General features: G+C 50.2%; 2 protein-coding genes across 8 annotated transcripts in view; one reads left to right on the top strand and one right to left on the bottom strand.

Moving 5' to 3' along the window:
* The window catches only part of JAK1 (Janus kinase 1), a 49826-nt gene extending 43180 nt beyond the window's left edge, over positions 1 to 6646 (top strand). Inside the window, exons 16-25 of the mRNA XM_066192984.1 lie at positions 50 to 185; positions 535 to 686; positions 1440 to 1590; positions 1861 to 1955; positions 2764 to 2956; positions 3177 to 3301; positions 3681 to 3853; positions 4171 to 4288; positions 4531 to 4641; positions 5395 to 6646. Of these exons, the coding sequence (XP_066049081.1) occupies positions 50 to 185; positions 535 to 686; positions 1440 to 1590; positions 1861 to 1955; positions 2764 to 2956; positions 3177 to 3301; positions 3681 to 3853; positions 4171 to 4288; positions 4531 to 4641; positions 5395 to 5496 (1356 nt within the window). The 3' untranslated portion in view covers positions 5497 to 6646. The remainder of the gene's footprint in view (positions 1 to 49; positions 186 to 534; positions 687 to 1439; positions 1591 to 1860; positions 1956 to 2763; positions 2957 to 3176; positions 3302 to 3680; positions 3854 to 4170; positions 4289 to 4530; positions 4642 to 5394) is intronic.
* A 165-nt stretch (positions 6647 to 6811) lies between these two features.
* RAVER2 (ribonucleoprotein, PTB binding 2) overlaps positions 6812 to 15207 on the bottom strand; it is a 29155-nt gene continuing 20759 nt past the window's right edge. For 3 of the 7 annotated variants that reach the window (XM_066192991.1, XM_066192986.1, XM_066192988.1), the window contains exons 10-14: positions 13200 to 13311; positions 12747 to 12895; positions 11561 to 11647; positions 10919 to 11032; positions 6812 to 8205 (exon numbers count right to left, since the gene is read on the bottom strand). In XM_066192991.1, coding sequence (XP_066049088.1) covers positions 8086 to 8205; positions 10919 to 11032; positions 11561 to 11647; positions 12747 to 12895; positions 13200 to 13311 — 582 coding nt within the window. In that variant the 3' untranslated portion in view covers positions 6812 to 8085. The remainder of the gene's footprint in view (positions 8206 to 10918; positions 11033 to 11560; positions 11648 to 12746; positions 12896 to 13199; positions 13312 to 15207) is intronic. The other 4 variants (XM_066192985.1, XM_066192987.1, XM_066192992.1 and 1 more) reach the window with 4 other exon arrangements.

Genomic DNA, 15207 nt, shown 5'->3' with positions numbered 1-15207 from the left:
TGCGGATACCTGGAGCGCCCCTGACTGTTTTCCCCCTGTTTTTCTGTAGGAGGACAAGGATTTGGTGCACGGCAATGTGTGCACCAAGAACATCCTGCTGGCCAGAGAGGGCATTGATTCTGAGTATGGGCCTTTCATCAAGCTCAGCGACCCGGGGATCCCCATCACGGTGCTGTCCAGGCAAGGTGTGTGCAGGGAAAGGGACAAATGTCATTTAGAGCAGCCACAACTGCCTCTGGAATAGGAACAGTCAGTTTTCGTGGATCTGCAGATACACTGTGGGTGTTCAGAGCGTTCCTTTCTCTTACGAAACGTTGTGTCCAGTGGGATGAGACGGAAGGAATCTCAGTTTGTGGATGGCTCCAGGCAAAAGCCTGTAAAAGCCACAGGAACATCTTTGTGAAAAGAGGAATTTGAGAACCAAGAAACTGGGCAAATTCTGCAGCTCCAGTTTATTTGAGGCAGGAATTAATTCAGTTTAAAGCTGTTTTTTCCCCTCCTGTGACATTCACTCGCCCGTGTGTTTGATCCCAGAGCGCGTTGAGCGCATCCCCTGGATTGCACCCGAGTGTGTGGAGGATTCCAAAAACCTCAGCATTGCTGCAGATAAATGGAGTTTTGGTACAACCCTGTGGGAAATCTGCTACAATGGAGAGACTCCACTGAAAGAAAAGACCTTGGTAGAGGTGAAACTGTGTTACCTGAATTTGGATCCATCCTCTCGGGCCCTTCAGTTTTCCCCCTTGTCCTGTCCCTCCGTCCCTTGTCCCCTGTCCCTCTCTAGCTCTCCTGGAGCCCCTTCAGGCCCTCTGAACTCTCCCTGGAGCCTTCTCCTCTCCAGGTTGGACAATCCCAGCCCTCCCAGCCTTTTCCAACCCCTGTGCCCAGTTAGAAGCTGAGTGAGATTCCCCCAAACTTCTGTTGTTTCTTTTGGATTGATTCCAGAGGGTCTCGCAGGGGACACTGCTGCTGTTCACTGCAATTTAAACAATTGGAGTCACTCTGGTTGTGCCCTTCCTGCCTGTGGCCACAGGGTTGGGAATTCCCATCCCAGCCTTGGCCTGGCACCCAGGCTGTCCTTGGTAAACATTTCCTGGTGCACAAATAACTGGGGAAACCAGGCAGGAAATGATTCCTGCAAGTGGAAAATACTCGGCCCCTTTTAAACACTTGATGGGTGTTAAGTGGTTGCTCCAGCTCCAGCTCACTGGAATTCTCTGCTGTAAAGATCCAAGTTCCAGCTGAAACGGGAGATTTCCTTGGCAAAGCTCCCACTGAATTAAGGATTTAAGGGTCACGTCCTCTGGTGTAGAATCACAGAGCTGCTCAGGTTAGAGAAGACCTCAGAGACCCTCGAGTGCAGCCATTGCCCCAGCCCAGAACGGCGAGCCGCGGGAGTTCAAACTGCCGGAATTTGGACTTTCCTCTTGTCCCCACAGAAGGAGAGGTTCTACGAGGGGCACTTTGTGCTGGCCACGCCGTCCTGCAAGGAGCTGGCCGACCTGATGAAGCAGTGCATGAACTACGACCCCCACCAGAGACCCTTCTTCAGGGCCATCATGAGGGACATCAACAAGCTGGAGGAGCAGAGTAAGGCCCAGGGGGAGGGATCGTGGAATGCTGGCCTGGGATGGCTTGGGAGAGCGTCTCCTTCCATCCTCGTGGAAGCCGCTCCAGGGTGGGCAGTCCGCCAGGGGAAATCTGGGTGTGGGTGTGGAGGGAGATCCAGAGCGGCACGAGGGGATGGAGAATTCCCTGCCGGAAAACAGGTGGGGATGGAAGGAAGGAAGGATGTGGAAGTGGGAATAGAGCAAGGGAGTGTCCCTCAGGAATGTGACCTGGGATGTTTTCCCCTCCTAGATCCCGATATTGTCTCGGAGAAGAAACCCGTCACCGAGGTGGATCCCACTCTCTTTGAGAAGAGGTTCTTGAAAAGAATCCGGGATTTGGGCGAGGTGAGAGGAATGTCACCCCCAGAGCACAGCCAGTGCTCCAGGGTGTCCCCACAGCCTGTGCAGTGTCACACAAACACCCAAAGCAGAGCCAGGGTGTCCCCGCAGCCTGTGCAGTGTCACACAAACACCCAAATCAGTGTCTGGTTGTCCCCACAGCCTGTGCAGTGTCACACAAACACCCAAATCAGAGCCAGGGTGTCCCCACAGCCTGTGCAGTGTCACACAAACACCCAAATCAGTGCCAGAGTGTCCCCACAGCCTGTGCAGTGTCACACAAACACCCAAATCAGAGCCAGGGTGTCCCCACAGCCTGTGCAGTGTCACACAAACACCCAAAGCAGAGCCAGGGTGTCCCCACAGGCTGTGCAGTGTCACACAAACACCCAAAGCAGTGTCTGCCTGTCCCCACAGCCTGTGCAGTGTCACACAAACACCCAAATCAGTGTCTGGCTGTCCCCACAGCCTGTGCAGTGTCACACAAACACCCAAATCAGTGTCTGGCTGTCCCCACAGCCTGTGCAGTGTCACACAAACACCCAAATCAGTGTCTGGTTGTCCCCACAGCCTGTGCAGTGTCACACAAACACCCAAATCAGTGTCTGGTTGTCCCCACAGCCTGTGCAGTGTCACACAAACACCCAAATCAGTGTCTGGTTGTCCCCACTGCCTGTGCAGTGTCACACAAACACCCAAAGCAGTGCCAGGGTGTCCCCGCAGCCTGTGCAGTGTCACACAAACACCCAAATCAGTGCCAGGGTGTCACTGTCTGGGCACTGTCCTCAAGGATGCTCCTTTCTCCGCCACCCAGGGCCACTTTGGCAAGGTGGAACTGTGCAGGTATGACCCAGAAGGTGACAACACCGGGGAGCAGGTGGCAGTGAAGTCCCTGAAGCCAGAGAGTGGAGGGAATCACATCGCTGACCTCAAGAAGGAAATTGAAATCCTGAGGAATCTTTACCACGACAACATCGTCAAATACAAGGGGATTTGCACAGAAGATGGTAAATCTTGCAGAATGTTGCCAAGTGAATGTGTTTTCCTTTACAGTTTATCAATGTCCGGCCTGGAGCAGGTTTTCCTGTGGATTGGCTCAGGGATGGGCGATGGGAATGAGCCACGGGATGTTTTAAAATCCTCTTGGTGCTCTGGGCTTGTCCAAAAGCTGTTGGTGCTCACAGGGTGAGAAGGGTCTGCAAACTGAACGTGCTCTGGTTTTTTTAGGAGGAAGTGGGATTAAACTCATCATGGAATTCCTTCCCTCTGGGAGCCTGAAGGAGTATCTCCCACGGAACAAGAACAAGATCAATCTCAAGCAGCTGCTGAGATACGCGGTTCAGATCTGCAGGGTGAGCTGGGCCCTGAGCCTGCAGCCCCTCTGCTCCATCGGCAGGGCCGGGGGGGATGGAGAACTTCAGCAACAAATTCATTCTCCTCCTTTGTCCCTAATAAAGCAACCCCTCCCGTGCTTTGGGTGCTACTGGCACAAAAAGATCAGCAGGGGGATAATGAAGAGGTGCCAAGCTCCAGAGTCTGCTGGGGAAAGTTCCTGGGGGAGGATTTGGAGGGCAGCACTGGGGGTGTGTCGGCAAGAGGAAAGGAGCAAGGTGAAGTCTAAAGGGCTGGAGATCAGAGTGCAGAGCATGGTCGGGCCATCAAGAAAAAGGGATTAAAGTACTGGAGGAATAAAAGAAAAGGAAACAAAAGGCTTCTTTCCTCCTCTCTTAGGGCATGGACTACCTGGGCTCCCGTCAGTACGTGCACCGTGACCTGGCAGCCAGAAATGTGCTGGTGGAGAGTGAGAACAGGGTGAAGATTGGGGACTTCGGGCTCACCAAGGCCATCGAGACCGATAAGGAATATTACACCGTCAAGGACGACCGCGACAGCCCCGTCTTCTGGTAGGGCCCTGGGGGACAGGGACCCCTCTGCGCTGTGCTCCACGGCGTTCTTCCTGGTTTTACAAGAGGCCTAAGCCAAGCTACACCGTGAGAGCAAGGAAAAGGCCCCTGGTGGACCGTACTCCCCTCTCGTGCCGTTTGTTTCTCCCAGTTCCCCACCGCTTTGGCGTTGGTCTCCTTGGTTTCACGGTGCCTCGCTGTGCAACGCGCCTTAATGACTTTTTAATTTATGCGCACGGGCTCCACAAACACGGCTGCGGCTGCGTGTGAGCAGGGCTGGGAGGTCCGGGTGTGACGCTGTCCCCTCGTGTCCCCAGGTACGCCCCCGAGTGTCTGCTGCAGAGCAAGTTCTACATCGCCTCCGACGTGTGGTCCTTCGGGGTGACGCTCTACGAGCTGCTCACCTACTGTGACTCCGAGTCCAGCCCCATGGCAGTAAGTGGCTGGGACACAAACGGCTGCCACAGCTGCCTCAACCCACCACTTAAAACAATTGGTGTTGGCTTTGGCAGCACGGGGAGCAATCAGGGAATTGTTTGGGCCGGGAGGGACGCTCAGGCTCATCTTGTCCCACCCCTCCCATGGGGAACGCTCGGCCTCCAGGTTTATCCTGGGAAGCTCCCAGGGTTGTCCTTGCGGTGTGGGGGGATTCCCAGCTGAGCCCGCTGTCCCCACAGGAGTTCCTGAAGATGATCGGCCCCACGCAGGGACAGATGACGGTGGCGCGGCTCGTCAGGGTCCTGCAGGACGACAAACGGCTGCCGCGGCCACCAACGTGCCCGGAGGAGGTGAGGGAGGGATGAGGGAGGGAGGGATGGATGGATGGAGGGATGGATGGATGGATGGATGGATGGATGGAGGGATGGATGGAGGGATGGATGGATGGAGGGATGGGTGGAGGGATGGATGGATGGAGGGATGGATGGATGGAGGGATGGATGGATGGAGGGATGGATGATGGATGGATGGGTGGAGGGATGGATGGATGGATGGATGGAGGGATGAAAGAAGGAAGGAAGGAAAGGAAGGAAAGGAAGGAAAGGAAGGAAAGGAAGGAAAGGAAGGAAAGGAAGGAAAGGAAGGAAGGAAGGTCCACCCCTCTGTCCCTGTGTGGACACTGATCAGCCCCACAGGGCTCACACCTCCCTGCTTCCACAGGCCTGAGCACTTGGGTAGGAAAACCTCCAGGAGTGCTGGGGAAAGGCATTTCCCAGGTTTTCAAGTATTGTTTTAAGATGGTTTTTGATATTAACATTTCCAAGTCTGTGGTGTCCTTCCTGGGGGGTCAAGGACTCGCTGTAGTACCTGGATCCATGAAAATTCCTTGGGAATCCCTCTGATTTTGGGAATTCCTGTGGAGTGGAAGCGCTGTGTTGGTTTAAACCTGCACTGACCAAACCCCCCTGCTCAGGTCCCTGCCCAACACCTGAGGTGCTTCTGTTCATTCAGGGAGACTCTGCTCCATTGTCTTTTCCTGGAAAACCCCAAGAAATTCCTTTAAAATTTCATTCCTTTCAAAACATCCCTGTCTGTGCTGCCAGGTGGATCAGCTGATGAGGAAGTGCTGGATCTACAAACACGACGAACGCACCACCTTCCACAACCTGATCCAAGGATTTGAAACAATTATGAGTAAAATGTAATTAATTTTTTTTTTTTTTTAAATCCTGTCAGGACTTTAAACGCCCAACAAATTATCTATGCCCAAGGCTGTTCCTTTATTTTTTTTTTTCCCCCCACTCCTGTAATTTGTACTCTGGCTGGGCTGATGCGGTTCTAAAGGATTCTTTTACCAACGGATTGAAGAGTTGGATTGAAGGAATTTAAAAGGTTTTTGGGCAAAATGAACTCCAGCTCCCTTTTGCTGCTGTTCTTGCAGGGCAGTTTTATCCTGCTCTGCTTCTGGTTGTGCCACAATTGGAAGTGCCCTGATGTGAGCTGGGAAAATCCCACTGCATTTCTCAGCTCAGACCTCAGCCAGTGGACGTGAGAGGGCTCAGCTAGATGATTTTTAAAGTCAGCTGACAAAAATCTCCTTCACGTGCACTTCAATCCCAGTAACAAACAAAACAACCCTGGCATAAAAATACAGGGGAGGTAAAATTTGCAGCTCTTTTTAACCCAGCAGGCCCCAGCCCTGAGCTCTTACAGGTATTTAGAAAAAAAAAAAGGTTAAAAATACCACCCCAGGAGCGTGGAGGGGCGGGCACAGTTGAGCATTTCAGTGAGAACACCCCAATTCTGGGATAAATAATTTGCTTTTCCTAACTCCACTCCCACATTCTTCCCCCTGGAGCTCCCAGCCTGGAGGGGGGAGGGTGGTGAATGCTGCATCCCTGCTGGTGAGGGATGTGCAGGGAAGGAATTCATGGAGGAGATGGGAAAGAACCCCAGTCCATGGCCAGGATTATCCAAAAGGAAAACGAGGCCTGAGCACCCAGGGGTGTCCCAGGGAATGGGAACCCCTCCAACGAAATTCTTAAAGAACATTTGGACTCAGCCCGTGAGTGGTTTAACTGGAACCTTCTGCTGCCAGGGTTTTTCCCACCACACCTGGAGCTGGGAAACGCTCTGAAGAGATGCTCGAGTTTTGGCAATAATAGAAAGAGGTCTATATATATATATATATAAATATAAATATATATAAAAATGGTAATTATGAGCTCCAAGGAGGTCAGATTTATTTTTACAGTGTTACTGTTTCTGTATGTCACTTAGGAAGCTGAATTTAATCTGGAAGCACTTTGTTACTCTTTATACAAAAAAATCTAATAAAGAATTTTTTTTTTTCTCCACGTGCCTCCCTTTTTAATCATAAATTAAACAGAGGAGAGTTCTTAAAATGTGATTTCCATAGAAATGGTGTTCTTTCAAAACCTTTTCCCACCTTGCCTGACTAAAGGAGTCCAGGGGCTGTTTTCCTCCCACAAAAAAAAAAAAAAAAAAAATCCACTTGAATTAAGTACCAACAATTTATTTTCATTGAAAAGTGTAACAAGTTGAGAAAGTTGCATATACAAACAGCTGAAACAAAATATTACAAGTGAATTTATCAATACATACAGGCAGAATCCCAGAAAAGCTCCTGGCTCCTCTTTGTGGAGCACTTCCAGCAGCTGAGGGAAGAGGGATTTTGACTGGGATTTTTGTTGTTTTATTTTTTAAGCTTTGAAAACGTGGATCCTGGTCACATCCCAAAGCTTGAAAGGCAAAGTTTAAGACTTTGAATTAAAAAAAAAAAAAATCAGTATTGAAAAAATGGCTTCAGTGTTCTCTAGCAAAGAAAAGGGAGAAGGAAAGGAGGTGGCTCCTGGGCTGGGGGAACTCGATCCCAGTGGATTTGCAGCAGGATTCCAAGGGGAAAAACCTTGGAATGAGGGCTGGCTCCTCAGTTACCTGATGGCCAAAGGAAGGATTGCTGATCTCCAGCTCCAAGGGCAGAAGGGAACAACTCGAGCCAGAGCTGATAATAAGCTAAAAATACAAAAAGTCTTTAAAAAAAAGGGAAAATACACTCAAAAAAGTGGGAAACAATGGAAAAGCTCCATGGAAAAGCTGTGGATTCTCAGCCTAAAAACAAAGTTATTCCACTGTCCAAGGACGAGCTCACCAAATCCCAGGGAAGATTCCAAGGCAGCAGAGGACAGCGACTCCCTTTGAACAGGCATTTACTGAGAACATCACCAGGGCTCTGGGAATCCATTTGGTATCGCTCCATTCCAGGATTAAGAAGAAATATCAAAAATTGAAAGGCTGTAAATGCAGAGCTCTTAATCCTGGAAAAAGGAAAGTTGGAACACCCCCCCCCCCCACACACACACACGCGTTCTGAGTTAAAAAAATACAAAATAATTCCTATCAGGACTTCCTCTTTTAACTTCCTCAGGCTGAGGACTGCAGAGAGGGTCAGCTTGCTTTCCTCTGGGTTTTTATTGCTTTCAGCTGGAGCTGCCCCAGCTCCCCAAGTCCCTGTGCTCTGTCCCTCAGCCCCCAGGTGACAAAGCCAACGCTGTCCCCTCCTCTCCAAGTGAAAGCAGCCACCACCTTTGTCACAGCCCGGCTGTCACTCGGTGTCCTTGGACAGAGCTGGCTCCTCTCGGGACACTCACCCCACGCAGAAAGAATTCCTTGTCCGAAGTTAAGGCAGCAATAAATCCAGCGGGATCGGATTCCCAGCTGCCCCCCGTGGGCCGGGCCGGCCGGGGAATGCAGGGAGAATCCCTGGGGATGGGTCAATACACGCGCTTCTTCTTCAGCGACGACTCCGAGTAGCGCGCGGCGCCGCCGGGAGCCGGGAATTCCACGGGGCCGGGCTCGGACAGGAGGTACGAGGAGCTGCGCTTCGGGGCCACCTGCGGGCGACACGCCACACGGGACACTGGGGACACTGGGGACACTGGGGACACTGGGGACACTGGCGGCCAACAGCGCTCCGGGCTAAAACAAACCCCACTGATAAAAGGAGAACACCTGAGGATGGATGAGGGATGGAGGGAGAGGGAAAGGGAGAGGGGAAAGGAGGAGAGGAGAGGAGAGGAGAGGAGAGGAGAGGAGAGGAGAGGAGAGGAGAGGAGAGGAGAGGAGAGGAGAGGAGAGGAGAGGAGAGGAGAGGAGAGGAGAGGAGAGGAGAGGAGAGGAGAGGAGAGGAGAGGAGAGGAGAGGAGAGGAGAGGAGAGGAGAGGAGAGGAGAGGAGAGGAGAGGAGAGGAGAGGAGAGGAGAGGAGAGGAGAGAAAAAAGGAAAGGAAAGAGGAAAGAGGAAAGAGGAAAGAGGAAAGAGGAAAGAGGAAAGAGGAAAGAGGAAAAAGGAAAGAGGAAAAAGGAAAAAGGAAAAAGGAAAAAGGAAAAAGGAAAAAGGAAAGGAAAGGGGAAAAGAAAGGAAAGGAAAAAGGAAAAGGAAAAGGAAAAAGGAAAAGGAAAAGGAAAGGAAAGGAAAAAGGAAAAGGAAAGGAAAAGGAAAGGAAAGTCCACCCCTCTGTCCCTGTGTGGACACTGATCAGCCCCACAGGGCTCACACCTCCCTGCTTCCACAGGCCTGAGCACTCGGGTAGGAAAACCTCCAGGAGTGCTGGGGAAAGCATTTCCCAGGTTTTCAAGCACGATGGTTTTTGGTATTAACGTTCCCAAGTCCGTGGTGTCCCTTCAGTGCTGTGCTGTCTAAACCTGCGGTGCCTGGGCCAGGCAGCCTCATCCCACAGCACACGGATAAAATCCAGTGGGGGAAAGGCTGGGGCGTTGTCCTGCAGCTGCTGCAGACATCTCCAGCCCTCAGGACGAGGCACCTTCCATTCCTCCCGGAGAGCTAAGGGGTCCAACAGTCCTGGCCCAGCTCCCACACCAAGGCAGGGGGTGAAAGATGGATTTTCCAGCTGTGCCAGAGCGGGTTTGAGCAGGATCTTCGAGCGAGGGGACGGAGGGAGCAGCAATGGGTCTTTACCTGCAATTTCAGCTCTGGCACACTCAGCCCTGAGGGGCCCAGAGCCGGGTTTCTGTCAGGGCACAGCTGCTCTAAGGCTGCCCCAAGGGCTCCCTGGGTTCACCTTCCCTTTGGGAAAACCTCCAAGCACCCTGTGCTGTCCACATTCCCAGCTCAAACTGCTCCTGCTCAGCCCAGTTTCACCCTGGGGGCACCTTCATCAGAAACACGAAGTTGGTTGAGGGCAATTTCCCCCCTGTCCTCTCTCCTGCAGCTCTGAAAGCCATGGGGATGTCACCCACGTCCTGTGTGTCCCCCAGCAGGTCCTGATGCTTCACACAAATGCCCTGACCCCGCTCCTCCTGAGCCTCTGAAACACCAGGATTAAAACAAAAAAACCCAAAACAAGCAGGATTCAAAGGAGCTGCAGGGTCCCTGCAAGCACAGGCACACACCGGACTGGCCGAGCCTCCCGGGGAGCAGCTCTTCACCGAGATTTATCTGCAATTCCAATTTGGAGCAAACCGTGCCAAGGGACTGAGAGCGCTCCTCCTGCCTTTTATGGCTCCTGTCATTAACACCACCAGCCCAGGAACCTCTCTGGAGATAAACTGGGAGGTGCTGCTCGGCTCCAACCCCTCACACTCTTCTTGGGCTGCCATCCCAGCATTTCCAGCCATGTCAGAGCTCTTGGGAATCTGAAAACTCAAATTTTTTCATGTCTCAGTCCATGGCCAGGCTTTGGCCATCTTCACCCTAGCCAGCTCGAGTCAGGAATTGCTGGAGTTAAAAGGAACGCACTGCCTTCAAAATCTTCCAAAAAAAAATAGAGGAATTTCATTAAATCCCACAGGATTTAATGCTGTGATGGAAGGGCCAGGCCCCTCACATCTCCCCATCCATAAAAACAGGAGCAATGGCATTTACCTGCAGCACAGGGACAGAATTCCTCAGCAGTTCTAAATCCTAACCAGACTCCAGAAACTCACTGTTCCCAAAGCATTCCCACTCCATTTATTGACGAGGACTCCGTGCCCACTGGAGCAGCAGCACAGGAAGCTTTGCTCAGCCAGTCTGAGCTGCAGCTGACACCTGCTGTAATTCCAAATAAAACCCATTTTATCCCCCAGGATCCAGTGAAGGGGCTGGTGGCAACCTGGATGCTGCAGGTAAACCTGCAGATGCTCCAAGAGCTGGTTTAGAAACACACCAAAAAAAAAAAAAAGTGAATTTTACAAATCAGGTAAGTAAAAATCTTTGGATTTATCCTGCTTTGTTTTTTTTTAAATTTTCTTTCCAGGACATTTTGAGCTGCTCTTTCCACTTCAGAGATTCTATCCTAGTGCAAACCATCTGCAAGTCAGGCAAACACCAAGTTAAATCCAGAGTGAACCTCCTCCTCCCTCCTCTCTTCCTATTTCATTTGCCTCCTTCCAGGCCTTTTCCCACACTCACATCTCTCCAAGAAGCTCCCAAAAACCCAGCCTTGTGGGTTTTGGGGCACTGAGAGGAGTTCTGCAAGGCTCTGGAGCTGGTCCAGCCTCTGCTCACATTCCCAGGAATTGTGCGGAGCAGGGATTCGGAGGGAAAGCTCCACTCGGGGGCAGCACCAGCCAGGGAAGAAAAACCTCTGCAGCTCCTCTCCTCTCACCTGCTTTAAGGGATTTGCAGGAGGAGGCTGCAAGCCCTGCTGGGCTCCACTCAAAAGGGCAGGAACCACCTGCAGGCAGCTGCTGTAGTCTGGGAAAGATCCACCTGTGGATTCCTGAATCCAGAACGGGATCCATGAGGTAGAAGGAAAAAAAGGTTTAATGATTTTTCTTTTTTTTTTTTTTTTTTTTTTTTTTTCCCCTGCAGTGGTGATGAGCTCTCAGCAGGTACGGAAACAACCTGAGTGACAATTCACAGCAGCTCGGGTGTGCAGCAATTCCTGGAGCAAAATGTGGGATTTGCATGACGCTTTCAGTTGTGTGATTCCTTTAAAAAGGTCACAAAAACCTCAGCTTGGGCAAGAGACAGCCCTTCAATGCTGGGAAATTCAGCACTGGGTGTGCTGCTTCCTGGTGGCAAGATTTGAATCCACTCCTGAGCATTCCAGGTGATTTTGGGAGGGGGGATTTTATGCAGGGATGTTTTGGGGGTGACTCCAGGGGGTGCAGCCGTGTCCCCATCCAGTGCCTTCACCCCACGCTCTCCAGCCCCTCGTTCCTGTGCCAACACACAAAGCAGGTGTCCAAAAGCTGATGGCAGCGACAGCCAGTGGAGACAGCAAGGAAATGAAATTATTTCTCACCTCAGAGGCTTCCTTTTCCAAGCCATCCACTCTGGGCTGGGCAGAGTGATGTGCCTGAGCATAATGCTGGTACCACTGGACAGCCTCCTAGAGAGGAGCAGAAATCCTCTCCCGTGTCTGCCCACAGTCCTTACAGCCCAAAGCTCTCCAAGAAGCATCAAAACACCTTCAGCACCAGTGGTGGAACTCAAATCAAACGCTGACAATTGTGGGAAGTGCTTAAAGCACACCAGAGGCAGCCGTGGGCTGGCAGGGAGGCAGGGATAACAATTCCTGCCCTGGGAACACCTGCAGGGATGGGGCAGCCGCAGCTTCTCTGAGCACCCCTACCCTGCCAGGGAACAACCCCCAATTCCCAAAATCCCACCCAGCCCTGCCCTGTGGCAGTGGGAAGCCATTCCCTGCGTCCTGTCCCTCCATGCCTGGTCCCCACTCCTTTCCCAGCTCTCCTGGAGCCCTTTTAGGCACCGGATGTGATCCCAGAGGTGTCTGGCTCCTGGCAAAGCTCCCTGCTCTGTGCAGTGACGCTGTTCCATGCCTCCCAACCCCAAGCCTGTCCATCCTCAGGGGCCAGCCGACTCCCAGGAGTTTGGGGGCTCTCAGATGTCCCTGCCAGCAGCCCAGGAGAGGCTCTGTGTCCCCACTAAGGCACTCCTCAGATTGGATCTGTGCAGTTCCAGTTTCCTCCAGACTCGGGATGGTTAATGAAAACATGGGAAGGTTCTTTTCTCCAGTGGAGCTGGCTCTGAGCACCGCAACGCTCTGCAGAGGCTGCAGCTCCTGTGATCAGCACGTGGGGCAGATGGGGAGCACTGACAGCAGCTGGCAAACATCCCCCAGGCTCTGCAGGAACGGGCAGGCAGAGCTCTCCTCCCTGGGATCCAGCCAAAGTTCAACACTTCAAAACTTCTGGGGAAGGCAAAGAGAAAAAACCCTCCGGTTCTGAAGGCAGACAAAAGCCAGGGAAGAGGTGCTGAGGAGTCATTTTTTAGTGGGGGCCCAAAGTTCAGCCTCTCCAGAAGCAAATTTTTTTCAAGGGCTGTGATTTCAGCGGGGAACGTTCTCTGTGCTAAACCTGCTCTGAGCACTGAAAAGAGACCAAGTGGCAGTGGAGAGGCTCAGCAAGGACACCCAGAGAAAACAAGGAGCAGCTCTGGGAGAACCCCCGAGGCTGTGGAATTCCTACCTGTGGGTATTCCCCAGGCTGCTGGGAATAACTGAAGTAATTTTCCATTGCATGCTGTGATGCAGTTCCCTGAGACACGGCAGCATCCACGACGTTGTTGGGAAGGCTGGTCTGCTGTGGAGGACTGGAGGCTTTGCTGGCAATTGCTGCTGGGAACACAAAGGATCTGAATGAACACCTCTGCCTTGTAAAAAAACAAACCACACGAATCAGGGTCTATTCCAGGATTAAAATTGAAATTTGCCTTCACGCATTAGGCTGTGCCCCAAATTCATCAGTGCTACCAGAAGCTAGTGAGCCTCTGGAAATTACTCTGCAATTTTAAGACACACTATGAGATTTCTCCTGAAGGATTAATGCCGTGGTCACTGGATTTACCAGGCAAACAGGATAAACATTTGCCATGCTCTGGCTGTGGGGATTTGCAATGAAATCCATGGAATGTTTGCTTACCTGGCAGACAGATGCCAGGCAGAACACTTGCCAAATTCAAGTAGGGGTTGGTGCTCAGCCGAATTTCTTTTGGGGGTTCCCCAAGCAGAGAAGTCTGTTTTTTCAAGGGAGTCTGAAAACAAAAAAAGGGGAGGTTTGCATTAAATTCATATAAAATTGATCAGAAATAAGGTTAAGAGGCCCAGCAGGGCCTTGGAAAAAGCTTAGCCCTATGAAAATCAACTTCTGAAATGCGACGTTTGAAATAAAATGAAACTTTTGAAGTCAAATCCTTCCGAAGTTCCATTTTATTTCAGCAATCTGGACACACTGCCTGCCGTTTTTTTCTACCCAACAGTTTTGGTAGGAATGCTTCTCTTCAGGCTGCAAGTTCCTAAAGGATATTACAAAACAAACAAACAAAAGAAAACCTTTTATATGCAAGTGAAGGAATAATGATCACTCGAACAATTCCAGATGCAGGGAGTGAACATGAAGGACGCAGCCAAGACAAAAATCAACTTCTTTCATTTGGAGACACGAGGAAATAAAGGCCAAATGTCAGGAAAATCATGAATTAAGAACATGTTTCCCCCCCAAAAAATGTCCAAGTATTGATGTATATTATAAAAAAGGTAAATTTTGTTAAGGGCAGAAAACAAAATCTGAAAGGATGAGACCACTTAAATCCCATCATCCTCTCACACCTCACCTTCAAGGGAATAAATAATATTTAGAATACTGATGATTAAAAGTGGAAAATTTCTATACACACACAACAAGCAGCTGGAAACCCAAAGAGCCTCCCACCACCACCAGAACTGCTCCTGATTCATCACAAAATTCAACCCCAAGTTCAATTTTTGGCCTTTAAAGGAGACACTTCTCCTGAGATCAATTTCATCATCAGACACATGGAAAAAGGCCCTGCAGCACTGCGGAGCCTCCTTTGTTCATCCAGCTGGACCACCAAGGAGCAGCATTGTTCTCCCATTATCCACAGTGCAGTGACTTTTGGGTGGCTCCAGGATGCTCCTGGGATGAAGCAAAATTTACACCAGAGACACAGGCGTGGTTAAAATAAAGAGGAGGAAGGAGGAGGAAGGAAAAGAGGAGGAAAAGAGGAGGAAAAGAGGAGGAAAAGAGGAGGAAAAGAGGAGGAAAAGAGGAGGAAAAGAGGAGAAGCGAAGAGGAGGAGAAGAAAAGAAGGAAAGAAGGAAAGAAGGAAAGAAGAAAAGAAGAAAAGAAGAAAAGAAGAAAAGAAGAAAAGAAGAAAAGAAGAAAAGAAGAAAAGAAGAAGAAGAAGAAAAGAAGAAAAGAAGAAGAAAAGAAGAAAAGAAGAAAAGAAGAAGAAAAGAAGAAAAGAAGAAAAGAAGAAAAGAAGAAAAGAAAAGAAGAAGAAAAGAAGAAGAAAAGAAGAAGAAAAGAAGAAGAAAAGAAGAAGAAAAGAAGAAGAAAAGAAGAAGAAGAAAAGAAGAAGAAAAGAAGAAGAAAAGAAGAAGAAAAGAAGAAGAAAAGAAGAAGAAAAGAAGAAAAGAAGAAAAGAAGAAAAGAAGAAAAGAAGAAAAGAAGAAGAAAAGAAGAAGAAAAGAAGAAGAAAAGAAGAAGAAAAGAAGAAGAAAAGAAGAAAAGAAGAAAAGAAGAAGGGAGCAGGAGTGAAAAGGGAAGAAAGGGGGGAGAAAGGGGGGAGAAAAGAGGAAGAAAAGAGGAAGAAAAGAGGAAGAAAAGAGGAAGAAAAGAGGAAGAAAAGAGGAAGAAAAGAGGGAGAAAAGAGGGAGAAAAGAGGGAGAAAAGAGGGAGAAAAGAGGGAGAAAAGAGGGAGAAAAGAGGGAGAAAAGAGGGAGAAAAGAGGGAGAAAAGAGGGAGAAAAGAGGGAGAAAAGAGGGAGAAGAGGGAGAAAAGAGGGAGAAGAGGGAGAAAAGAGGAAGAAGAGGAGGAAGAGGAAGAAGAGGAAAAAGAAGAAAAGAGGAAGACAAGAAGAGGAGGAAGAAAAGGAGAAGAGGAAGAAGAGAAGGGAGCAGAAGCGGAA

The sequence above is a fragment of the Chamaea fasciata genome, unplaced genomic scaffold, assembly GCF_029207755.1.
Source record: "Chamaea fasciata isolate MVZ Bird 193981 ecotype frontalis unplaced genomic scaffold, bChaFas1.0.hap1 SCAF_10, whole genome shotgun sequence".
NCBI lineage: Eukaryota > Metazoa > Chordata > Aves > Passeriformes > Sylviidae > Chamaea > Chamaea fasciata.
The sequence above is the reverse complement of the archived record's forward strand: the minus strand, read 5'-3'. Positions and strand labels throughout refer to the sequence as shown.